At 37.3% G+C, this 12,636-nt stretch overlaps 3 protein-coding genes across 6 annotated transcripts in view; 1 reads left to right on the forward strand and 2 right to left on the reverse strand.

Moving 5' to 3' along the window:
* The window catches only part of nadkb (NAD kinase b), a 12,380-nt gene extending 8,490 nt beyond the window's left edge, over window positions 1–3,890 (reverse strand). The window contains exons 1-5 of one of the 4 annotated variants that reach the window (XM_014007406.1): window positions 3,777–3,890; window positions 2,902–3,141; window positions 2,716–2,799; window positions 2,063–2,192; window positions 239–347 (exon numbers count right to left, since the gene is read on the reverse strand). In XM_014007406.1, coding sequence (XP_013862860.1) covers window positions 239–347; window positions 2,063–2,192; window positions 2,716–2,799; window positions 2,902–3,137 — 559 coding nt within the window. In that variant the 5' untranslated portion in view covers window positions 3,138–3,141; window positions 3,777–3,890. Of the gene's footprint in view, window positions 1–238; window positions 348–2,062; window positions 2,193–2,715; window positions 2,800–2,901; window positions 3,211–3,732; window positions 3,751–3,776 lie in introns of those variants that run through there. The other 3 variants (XM_014007403.1, XM_014007404.1, XM_014007405.1) reach the window with 3 other exon arrangements.
* A 1,328-nt stretch (window positions 3,891–5,218) lies between these two features.
* Window positions 5,219–9,389, forward strand: gpr160 (G protein-coupled receptor 160). Its single transcript, XM_014007407.1, has 2 exons — window positions 5,219–5,597; window positions 8,232–9,389. Exon 2 carries the CDS (start codon window positions 8,254–8,256, stop codon window positions 9,085–9,087), a length of 834 nt encoding a protein of 277 aa, XP_013862861.1. The 5' UTR covers window positions 5,219–5,597; window positions 8,232–8,253; the 3' UTR covers window positions 9,088–9,389.
* Window positions 9,390–11,235: 1,846 nt separating this feature from the next.
* The window catches only part of skila (SKI-like proto-oncogene a), a gene marked incomplete in the record, with an annotated part of 28,028 nt that continues 26,627 nt past the window's right edge, over window positions 11,236–12,636 (reverse strand). The window contains 1 exon segment of the mRNA XM_014007408.1: window positions 11,236–12,630.

The following is a 12,636-nucleotide window of genomic DNA, read 5'->3' on the forward strand; positions in this document are numbered from 1 at the left end:
TATATATATATAAACCTCCTGAATAAGTTGAACTTTTTTGTTGACAAACGGCTCGATCGACCTGCGACACAGACGGGTTTCAAGGACTTTCAAGGACAAGTGTAATTTTTTGGCTGTTTGCACAAACTTTCCAGGGCCTTAAAACTTTCAAGGTTTTCAAGGACCCATGGGAACCCTGAGTAAAGCCTTAAGACTTGCTGTTTAAATGCTTCCTTCGGGGTCAGCATGAACGTCTCACCCTCTCTGAAGGTGCAGAGCTGATTGCGGATGGAGCCGAAGGCCTCGTCCTTCGACAGCGTGACATCGTCGGCGACTCTGCGCTCCACGTACACCATCATCTGCTTCTCCTGTCGCACAAACACGCGCCCTTAGTTACACACACGTGCTCGTCTCTCCACGGCATATCCTCCTCGAAGCTAACCTGAAGGTATGCTAAACATGCGCAGCCAACTATTACGGCGTTCCAATGGAATGCAGACGCATGAGTGTGCTGACCAGTTTTCACATTGTGGCTTCATAGACTGGCTTGTTTTATAAACATGTGGATAAAATGGTCTGAGCTGCAGGAGATCAGACACCAGCGTTCCCAAACACTCGTCTGAAACATTTCCTGGTTTCTTTGAGTCTGGATTTATTGTTTTTCTTTAGCAGGACAAGTGTTTAGCTTTCTATCTGCTGAGGGGGGAAATGCATGTTGTTTACAAACTGTTCTCCAAGACAAAAGAAAATGAGGCCAGGCCTATGTACGTACTCAAAAGCTGCAGATAAAAATAACTAATTCAGGAATTTTGTCTGAAATACATTTCCGAAAGTCAAACCTGACACTTTTCGAGGATGCCTGGTTTTAAAAACGACTCATTTATGAAGCCTGCTGCAATACCAGATGAGCTCAGAGGGGAACTATTCAGCCTCCTTCTTCTTTATCCCCACCTAAAAGTTCAGATCCTGCCTCATCTGGAGGCATCGGGAGGGAAAAGATGGAACTTGTGCTTCAGTTTGTCATCAACAGCAAATTAACATGTCTTTTAACAAGAGATGAATTTATAGTGCTCAACTTTAATTAGGTAAAGATTATAATTGTGACCCATCACATCGAAACGAGGATCAAGTTTAAAAGTGGTATATGGAGAAATAGGCAAATATAGTGTTTTGATTAAAACTTTTGCAAAAATTGCATTTTGTCAAACATATCAATGTATCATCTGAATGAACTGTCTGAAATATAATAAAGCAAAATTTTGAGGCACTTTTTTGAGCAGTAGCAACAAAAAACTGATTTTGAGGAAAAATCCCATAAAATTTGAGCAAAGTTTTGTTTCTTTTCAGCTGGGAAATCTCAATATTCAAATCTGAGGTTTCCTCTTTATAAGGACATCAAAAATTCCTCATTAAAAATACATAAAATTAGTATTCAGACCAAGTATTTATGTATTATCGTAACCAACAAGACAAATAAAGTCATATTTATGGATTTACTTATGATATCAGAATAATCCAGGTATCAAAATATAGTGTTTAAAGCAGGAATCTAAAAAAAGTAATTAGGTCATTTTGACCAAATTTGATTTAATCCTCATTTCGATTTGATCGGTCACAATTATTATTATCCTGAACTGAAGTGGGGCAGTCTTCCAAATATTTATATGCAATTCTAAAATGCAGGTACACATTCAATATAAACAAACCACTTGGCCGTATTTACCAAAAACCACCAACACAGAAGCTGACTGTAGTCTAACAAATATGGTGGAATCATACAAGTGTAGGTCCTCAGAGACATTCAGGTGGAAATATAAAAATGCTAAACGCACATTAACACGTACATTTTTTTAAATGCAGATTTAGTTTCTTACTTTATACTGTTTTTGACTGGTCTTCAGAATGATCACCTTTACCTTTAATCATGAAGTGCACAACCAGAAAATCTGACTCTTTGTGGGGGGCTTTCTTCTTTAAAAATCATTTACAACTAATGACTGTTTTTTTTTTCTGTGTTATTTTTTCTCCTGAATTGCAAAATAACTTACAACAAAATAGTTGCTAAAAATGTTTTTCCCTCTACCTCCACCAGAAAGCTGCAGAGCTCTTTGAAAGGCTCGACCAGGCTGTCGTCTCTGATCTTCCGGATGACGAGAACGTTGACCGGAGGTTTGTTCCAGGTGAGCCTCTGGCTGGCGGGGTCCTGGATGTGCCTGGGACACGACGTGAAAAATTACACACACAAGCAAACACAACACCAAACAGCATGAAAAGTAACAGAGAACAACCTGTTTTGAGTTAACAAACACACATTACACAACAATCACTTTGAAATGAACAAAGATTCAACTTTTTTCAAACAGCAGTCATTCATTAACCGTAACGACACCTGTCTGTAAGAGTACAAAGATCGAAATCCGAAGATGCGATGTAAAAATCCGCTCTTTTCTTTTTACCAGTTATTATTCTTCTTCTTCATTTTGTGGCAGACGGTAGGCATTGTGCAGATAATTTCATCTGTTTGCGTTTTCCATCATGTCCCAGAAAACTCTTTTAGATCGGGTGACAGAAAAGGCAGACAGCCTGTGCCGTGAGCCTTCCCCGTCTCATGGAACGAGCCAATCACATTCTCATTTTATCTTATCTGACGCGGTTACATAAACCCGTCTGTGTCGCAGGTCGATCGAGCCGTTTGTCAACAAAAAAGTTCAACTTATTCGGAGGCTTCGAGCTTACATCACAGAGGTTGGGTTGGGAAGAATGCAGGCTTTGGGTCCAAAGTGAGTGGCTGGATACGGTCCATGTAGGAAGTGGGCTCTTCTGTGAGGAGGGAAACAAAAGAGAAAAGAAAGAGGAGTTAAGACAATAATCGTCTGACGCCAAGTGGCAGAGGCAGACCAGCTGGCAACCTGCGGAGCAAACCTCTTAGGAGAGCTTTCCGCTGCGTCGCACGACGAACCAGAGGGCTCCAAGTGCTCGTGTTGGCCTGGCAACCTGCGGCGCTCCATCTCCCACAGCAGCTGTTCGTGATCGTCCCCCCGCCGCTGAGACCGTTTCCCCTCCCGTCGTCTCCTCGGTGACCTGGATGGGTGCTCCTTGTTTTTGGAAGATCTCGGCGCTTCTGACGGCTGGTTGGAAGAGCTCGAGGGTCTCGACATGCCTCTGTCCGGAAGTGAAAGGGACCTCGATGAAATATTCGTCTCTGAATTCTCCATCTTGTGTGGCAGCAACAAAAAATATAAGTTTGAAGTTTAAAAGTGACTTCAGGAAATTTTTTGTTTGTTTTAAGTGCTGCAACTGCACATATTTTTATATGGATTAAACTTCTGATCCTTATTATCTAAAAAATTAATGTAGGACTTTTTATTAAAATTAAGTTTATTTATAAAACAAAACAAACCCTTCTGTTTGAGAGGCCAAAATCCTAGAAATTTAGGGAAGAACTAATAGCTAAACCATAAATAAATACATATCATGCATTCATTGTTTTCATTAACCCTGCGTATTATAAAACACGGCGAAATGCACATTAAGACACGGTTTATTACGTACACTAGCGGTTTAGTATTAGTTTTAAGTGAGATTATTGTTCCTGTAGCCAAAGGAAAAAAAAACAATCATTAAGAAAAACAAGCAGAAATCATTGAGGTATCTGTCGGCTGTCAATCACACAAACCATTGCGTTACCTAGCGAAGCTAAACTTGCCTAGCTCCTCTGAAACGTCGTGAAACTGAACAAAAATTACGTCTTACATCTTTTCACAAACGCGCGAACAAGCTCGTATCAGTTACCACACCTGAAAGTTCGGCTCTGGTAGGACAAAACTCGAGGAGTGTTAAAAGGCAATCGTTAAAAATACACACATAACAGATTACAGACCAGTGAATGAACAGTGGGGGGAAGTGACGTCATAATACTCCTAGCGTGACCGGTGCACCTCAAAGTTACAGCGCCATGTTTTCCCCTGCTGGTCAAATTTAGAATTACACGCGCGGATTTAAAAAAAGTTTAAAGTTTATTTTTAAGGTGTTTGTTTGTTTGTTTGTTTGTTTGTTTGTTTGTTTGTTTGTTTGTTTGTTTGTTTGTTTGTTTGTTTGCAAAACAGGTATTAGGACATCTTGCTTTCCACTTGCATAAAACACATTCTGCAGTAAATTTATATTAGTTATTTTGTCACATTTTATATTCAGTGTCTTATTTTATTAGTTTATTTTTTAACCATGTGACTGATTTTAATCTTTTTATTAATCAAAAACATTTTTGGTCAGCCTGTCTTTTTAAATAATAAAAAGAAAAAAGAAAAAAACAATTAAATAAGGAATGCATGTCACCTGCCACCCTTTTTTGTGCCAGAGTTTTGGACTAAGATGATCTTATTATTTTAGTCATCAACATAATGAGCTATCTCATTTAATAATGTGAGAGAAGTTACGGAGAAACTCCATGCTTGTTTTACTTGTTTCTCTGCCCCCAACACACGTAATGCTTTAGAGATTTTGCAGAAGCATGTTGTTAACTTTTCTCAAAACAGACGTGTTGGAGCAGGAAAACCTGTAGAACATGCAGAATAGTGACCTGTAATGGACACCCTTGTGCTATCACAGCACAGTATTTGCATATTCAACTGAGTTATAGCTATTTTTGTGTTATATACAGTTTCAAAAAAATGTGACAAGTAGCTTATGACAGACAGGCAAAAACAAATATTCTTGACTGCATATAGTTTACACAACTATAAGTTATTTATATATGTATTTCAGTTTAAAAATGAAAAGTTGTTATGAATTGCTGGACAATCCCATTGTAATTTGTTCTCTAATTTAATTGTGAGGCAGATTTTTCAGGCTGTATCCTGTCTGATAAACATCTCAGCAGTAATCTGACTCTTTCATAATGCTTTTGTGAAAAATTTGATTAAGCTTATTTAGCCTGTGTTTGATTGGTTCAAATGTTTGCTTTCAAATACTTGTGCACAACTAAAACAGCATGGCCTTTGTTTCTCCAAGCCACACTTCCTGAACCTGAAATAGTGAAAAAACTGGTGTCCTCTGCTGCTTCCAGGAAAAAAAACAAAATACTTGTAACACATCAAATTTCGAGGTCTTTTGGCTCTCATGTCTCGTATCTTTGAGTTTAAGTCTTCCGCAAACGATCTTTCACTTGCTGTTTCTAGAAAGCCATTTAGGATAAAGGAATAAGAAGGTGTGAGGAACAGATGGAGAGAGCAGTCACAGAAGAGTCTGTTAATTTGTAACCTGAATGTTGATTTTCATTTTATGAGCACGACTGTTGTAAAAAATTGAATCTCAAGTATTGCAGCAGGAAGAGTTGTTATTCACAGTTCAAGTTTTGTCTGTTCCAAAAGAATCTAAGCAAGTGTATCAGCTGAAAAAAAGGTTAATTAGTTTAATGAATCTTTAGAATCAGAGGGGATTCAAATCATTTATTATTATTATTATCATTTGTCTAGGTTTGTTCAGCTTAGTTTGCTCTCTGTGGTTTCAACTGTTGGCTGTGGGAGGAGGGAAAGTGCTGAAGTCACAAATGCACCAGTCAGAGTTCCGCAACATTTGAGGAAATGAAACCAGCTCTCATTTGAATCTGCGGCACGCTGCCAGTAAGTTAACTTTCAAAAAGAAAATGTATATTAAATGTGATGTTGCTGTAGCTAAATGATGAAATGAAAGTTAAACTATGTTAGTGATTTGGTTTTGTTTGACTTGTTAAAATTAAAATTTACCTGTGTCTGAACACCATGGAGTGAAGACTAACAACAGATGATGCAGGGCTCATATAGGACTGTCATGCTCTTACTTTGGGTTTTCTCTTTCTCTTTACATGTAGCCTATGTGTTTTTTGCTAAATATTTTGTGCAAATAGATCATTAATAGACGCAGCTATTGAAATATTAAGTCCAAAACAAAAATCCCAGAGGAGACAGAGTAGTATTTGTCACATTGTATCAACCAGCCAGTCAGTCATTTTCTTTACTTGCTCTTTCCTTTTCGAGACACAGAGAGCTGGTGCTATCTTCAGCAGTTGTGTGAGAGGCAGGGAACACTTTGCAAGTCTTATCACAGGGACATATAGACACACTCACTCATACCTATGGATGTGTCATGTCATATTTTAACTTGTCTTATTGTGTTGTGTGTCTAGTTATATTGGGTCATATTGTATCATGTTATTTTGGGTTGAGTCATATTGTATTATATCAAGTTGTAACATGTCATTGTGTAGTGTATAATTTTGCATTGTGTCGGATTTTATTGTATCATGTTGTGTTGTCTCGTATCATGTATCGTTTCATTTCTTGTTGAATCATATCACGCATCATGTATCGTATCATGTATCGTATCATGTATCGTATCATGTACTGTGTCACATCGTGTTGAATTGTATTGTGTATCATTTCATGTATCGTATCACGTATCTTATTATGTAGATTCTACATAATAAGATACGTGATATTCTACTATGTAGAATATCACGTATGCTATCATGTATTATATCACATATCATAACATGTACTGTATCATGTATCGTGTCACGTATCATATCACACATCGTATCATGTATCTTATTATGTAGCATGTATCACGTATGGTATTGAAGAAATTTATTGTTATTTATAGATTAGTACTGATGTTAGAAAACAACACCAGAGTATTAGGGTTTCCTTATTTAATACTTGTATAATGTTTGATCTATTATGTGTTAATTGAAGTAGAGTAGATACATGTCCGAATTATAACAACACATAAGTGAACTGTTTTAAACCATTTGATTGAGGTCTTTGTCTGAATGCCTGTGATTCAGCCGTAGGTCAGTAGGGGGCGAACTCAGGCATTGAAGAATCGTGTATAAAAAACATGCACTTCCTGTCTTTCATTCTGTGTGGTTTCGCTTGTCAGTCCGGTGACAAATAAACCTTACTCAGATCCAGAATTCTGGTGTTGTATGACATTTATTCCTATCACAGATCAATTTATTTAACACTTGTGTTTTRATCTGACTTCAGCCGATATTTTAAACGTATTTCTTACAGTATCATGTATCGTGTCATATCTTGTTGAATCATATCACGTATCATTTATTGTATCTTATCATGTATCTTATCATGTATCATATCTTGTATCTTATGTAGCATTTCGCGTATCATATCATGTATCACATCATGTATCATATCATGTATCTTATGTAGAATATCACACATGGTATCATGTATTGTATCACATATCGTAACATTGTATCATGTATTGRATCATGTATCATATCATGTATCTTATGTAGAATATCACACATGGTATCATGTATTGTATCACATATCATAACATGTATTGTATCATGTATTGTATCATGTACTGTATCACATATCGTAACATTGTATCATGTATTGTATCGTGTATCATATCATGTATCATATCACGTATCATATCATATATCTTATTATGTAGAATATCACATATGGTATCGTGTATTGTATCACATATCATAACATGTATTGTATCATGTATTGTATCATGTACTGTATCACATATCGTAACATTGTATCATGTATTGTATCGTGTATCATATCATGTATCATATCACGTATCATATCATATATCTTATTATGTAGAATATCACATATGGTATTGTGTATTGTATCACATATCGTAACATTGTATCATGTATTGTATCATGTATCATATCATGTATCATATCACATATCATATCATGTATCATATCACGTATCATATCATGTATCTTATTATGTAGAATATCACATATGGTATCGTGTATTGTATCACATATCGTAACATGCATTGAATCATATATAGTGTCATATCATGTTGAATCATATCACATATCATGTATTGTATCGTGTATTGTATCGTGTATTGTATCATGTATCATATCATGTATCAGATCGTCTTGTATCATGTTATGTTGTGTCATATCATGTTGTGTCATGTCGTATCGTATCGTACTGTGTTGTATTGTATCATGTTGTATCAAGTCGACTTTTATATCATGTCATGTTGTATCATATTGTATCGTATCGTGTTGTGTTGTATTGTATAGTGTTGTATTGTATCGTGTCATGTTGTGTTGTACCATATTGTATCGTATCATGTTGTATAGTGCTGTATGTGTATAAAGTTGTATCATGTCAAACCATGTTGTATAATGTTGCAACCGCGTTGTTTTATATTGTGTTGTAGCTCTGCAGCTTCAGCTAATTTTGTTTTTATTATCTATCTTTCAGCTCTTACTCCAGACCACACATCATGTATATCTCCAGAGTCCCCATCCTGCTCACTCTGGGAGGGAAATGTCTGCTCAACTGGGTTGTGGTGATTCTCCAGAGGAGGCAGATCGGCAGAAGCTTCCTGGGAGTTTTCAGCATTTCTCTTGCTTTTGTTGACACAGTGCTGATGCTCTCCATCGCCAAAATTTACATTCACAGCGAAGAATTTGTTGTCCTCTTTGGCTACATGATGACAAAGTACGATCCTTGTTTGCTGCTTCAGATCACTGGACACATCAGCGTGGTGCTGCAGTGGCCCGTGACCCTCATGGCTTCTGTGGATCATCTCAGCACTGTGACTAGGAAGTTAAAAGCCACTACTTTTAAGCCAACATGGGTCTTCTATTCATATGCGACCGCCTTTGTGTGGTTCATCACCGCTCTCTATTTTCTCCTGCTGTATGACTTTGTTCCTGATATTTACAAAGACAACACGATCAGGTGCAGGATCTTCCACTCCGTTCAGACCCTACACATCACCCTGCTGCTCCTCCTGGTCCTGGCAAGTGTTGCAGTGTTTTCAGCCATCAAACCTTTACTAAAAAGTCACATTCCAAACTGGGGGCAAACTCCCTGCAGGATGAGTTTTGTCCAAGAAACGGTGCAAAATTTCTTCCACACTTGGACTCCATTCCTGGTTTTCCTGGCTGTGCCCCTCTTTCTGCCGATGGGAATACCCTCATACATGGATCTGAACGTTGTCTGGCTGTGTTTTCTTAACAGCCTTCTGGTAGCTATTGTTTTATGTGCAGTCTGTCCATCTTCACAGGTACTGCAGGACCGGCCAAAGCCTCCTGCAGAACCGCTTCTTTGACCGGAGCGGTTAGTCGATTTTAGCTCGACTTCAGAGGACAAAACACAACAACAGGAAACACGTTGAAGGAAGTCAAAGTGACTCCAATATCTTATAGAAAAGTATATTTTTACAAAGAAAAGTTCAAACTTTACTCTCTGTCTATTTGTCTTTTAAAATTCTTGTAAAACCAAAGTTTTCTGAAAAATCCTGAGGTGTAAAGAAAATAACAGCTTCCATTCTCTGGCAGTTTTATTGTTTTACATACTGTGACTTTACGTTTATCAGTTTGAGTATTAAAAATGCACCGCTCCTTGTAATCATTTATTGTTAAAGGTCAAAATAATTTTTGATATTTGTTTTAACAATTTTCCACGTTTTTATATACAGCGGGTAAAATAAGTATTGAACATGTCAACATTTTTCTCAGTAAATATATTACTAGAGGTGCTAATGACATGAAATTTTCACCAGAWGTCGGTAACACCCKAYMGATCCATACATACAAAGAAATCAAACCATAAATGTCCAGAAATGAAGTTATTTGTAATAATGTGGAATGGCACAGGGAAAAAGTATTGAACACACTTACTGAAATTTATCTAATACTTTGTACAAAAGCCTTTGTTGTCAATGACAGCTTCAAGACACCTCCTGTATGGAGAAACTAGTGACATGCATTGCTCAGGTGTGATTTTGGTCCATTCTTCCACACAAACAGTCTTCAAATGTTGAAGGTTTCGTGGACCTCTTCTATGAACTCTGATCTTTAGTTCTTTCCATAGATTTTCTGTTGGATTCAGGTCAGGTGATTGGCTGGGCCATTCCAGCAGCTTTAGTTTCTTTCTCTGAAACCAACTGAGAGTTTCCTTGGCTTTGTGTTTGGGCTCATTGTCTTGCTGAAATGTCCAGCCACGTTTCATCTTCATCATCCTGGTAGATGGAAGCAGATTTTTATCAAGAATGTCTCTGTACATTTTTCCATTCATCCTTCCTTCAATTATTTGAAGTTTGCCAGTACCATATGCTGAAAAACAGCCCCACACCATGATGTTCCCACCTCCAAACTTCACTGTTTGTATGGTGTTTTTGGGCTGATGTGCAGTGCCATTTGACCTCCAAACATGATGTGTATTCTGGCATCCAAACAGTTCAATGTTGGTCTCATCTGACCAGACTATATTCTCCCAGTATTACACAGGCTTGTCTAAATGTTGTGCAGCAAACTTTAAAGGAGCTTCAACATGCTGTTTCTTCAGCAGTGGAGTCTTGCGTGGTGAGCGTGCATACAGGCCATGGTGGTTCAGTGCATTACTTATTGTTTTCTTTGAAACAAACGTACCTGCTAATTCCAGGTCTTTCTGAAGCTCTCCACAAGTGGTCCTTGGCTCTTGGACAACTCTTCTGATCATTCTTTTCACTCCTCTGTCAGAAATCTTGCGAGGAGCACCTGGTCGTGGTCGGTTTATGGTGAAATAATGTTCTTTCCACTTCTGAATTATGGCCCCAACAGTGCTCACTGGAACCTTCAGAAGTTTAGACATTCTTCTGTAACCGATGCCATCATTATGCTTTGCAACAATAAGGTTGTGAAGGTCTTGAGAGAGCTCTTTACTTTTACCCATCATCAGATGGTTCTGGTGTGATACCTGGCCATCATTTGGGACTGAACCAGCTGATATTAACTTGCACTGACAAGGGGCAGGCTTGCTTTCTAATTACTGAGAGAGTTCAGCTGGTGTCTTGGCTTTCCATGCCTTTTTACACCTCCCTTTCTTCATGTGTTCAATACTTTTTCCCTGTGCCATTCCACATTATTACAAACAACTTTATTTCTGGACATTTATGGTTTGATTTCTTTGTATGTATGGATCACTTGGGTTGTTACCAACATCTGGTGAAAATTTCATGTCTTTAGCACCTCTAGTAATATATTTACTGAGAAAAATGGTGACGTGTTCAATACATATTTTACCCGCTGTAATGTTTATTATGGTATTGTGGTTTGATCAGTGTTGTATTCTAAGTTAAATTATTTTTTCAAAGGGTATCAAGTTTACATTAGATTTAAAAAGTCAGTCTTGAATTTTAATTTTTCCAGTCCTGGTTTCTGAAATGAAACAAAAAGGATTCTTGTGAGTCACACGTAAGAAAATGAGAGGACACCACTAGTTTTTGACACTACAGAACTTTACTTGAAATTGATCCAAGTTCATTGTCTATACAGGGTTTATATTTACAAGGTCTGAAATCAGGGAAGAAAAAAAAAACAAAACAAAAATAAACAAACACTAGATACAACTGAGGTATCGGCTAAAAGCATTTACAGGTTTGTAATTTACTCTGATGATGAACAGTTAGAGATGCAGTGTCCTCTGCTTTAAAAACATCTTATATCACAACATGAGGTAGGAGAACAGTGTCTCTATTCATGCAAGAACAAAAGTCTCATCACACTGTAGTATTGGCAACGGTCGTACACAGACACCGTAAGTCAGGTTTCCAAACAGCATCAAGGGGGGAAAAAGGCTTCTTTTTAACTTATGCATTTTCTTTAGCGTAACAACAGATTATTTTTACATTTTTAATGTGATCAGTCACCACAGCAGCTCTGTTTTAGACAAAAATGTTAGCTCAAAAGTGGCTCCTGCGCTTTTTTTTTTGTCAGTTTGGCTAAAATCCACACCTGATAAATTTATGTACAAACTGGATGTAAGTTTTCACAACGCTGCGAGAAGCAGGAAAGGCTCAACATGCTGTTAGAAATTATTATTCTGTCCTAATAATTAGTCCATGTCGTGTCACAAACACATGTAAAAATGCTGAACAGCGCCTCCTTGTGTATGAAATGCAAACTACTCGATCTGCTCGTGTGTTGAACTTAAAAAAAATATTTTACCTTTCCGTTCAGCTTTAGAGGGAAAAGGAGTGACTGGAAAGTAATACTGATAATCATCCATTGATGAGGATAATACCTGATTTGAATGTGAGAACACAAACGCACATCCAGAGCTACATGGGCAAGATCTTCCCGTATCAGAGCAGAAACTTCGATCAAATCAGGCTACAATTTACAATCTTTCATCTTTGACTCTAAAATCAGCCGGCATTTTATCCCTTTATAATATAAAACTCTTCGATATTCATGCATTAGAACGCTCTCCACAGTATGTGGTGTTACACAGCTGAAAACCTTCGTTATTTTTTTAAACAATAAACAATTTGACAGAATAACCTGGTGACATAAAATGGGCAGCAAATCATGCAGATTTTTTTTTCTTTAAGAATTCATTTCTTTAATACAAATTTTCAATTTAGCTCAGGGTGTTTAAATAGGAGCAAAAAATAAAGAAAAATATAAAGCTTACATTACACATTACACAGTCCGCTAAGGTAAAATCCATAAAAACAGATGCATCACCTCTAAAAGTGGGGAAGAAGTGTGTATCAAAGTGTTTTTTTTCTCTTGTTTTGCTGTTGTCTGAGTAAACCATGCACTTTATTCCCCACAACATCCACTCAAAAAGTCTGCAAATAGTGTGTGTGTATATATATATATATATATATATA

Source organism: Austrofundulus limnaeus, unplaced genomic scaffold, assembly GCF_001266775.1.
Source record: "Austrofundulus limnaeus strain Quisiro unplaced genomic scaffold, Austrofundulus_limnaeus-1.0 Scaffold42, whole genome shotgun sequence".
In the NCBI taxonomy this organism is placed as follows: Eukaryota; Metazoa; Chordata; class Actinopteri; order Cyprinodontiformes; family Rivulidae; genus Austrofundulus; species Austrofundulus limnaeus.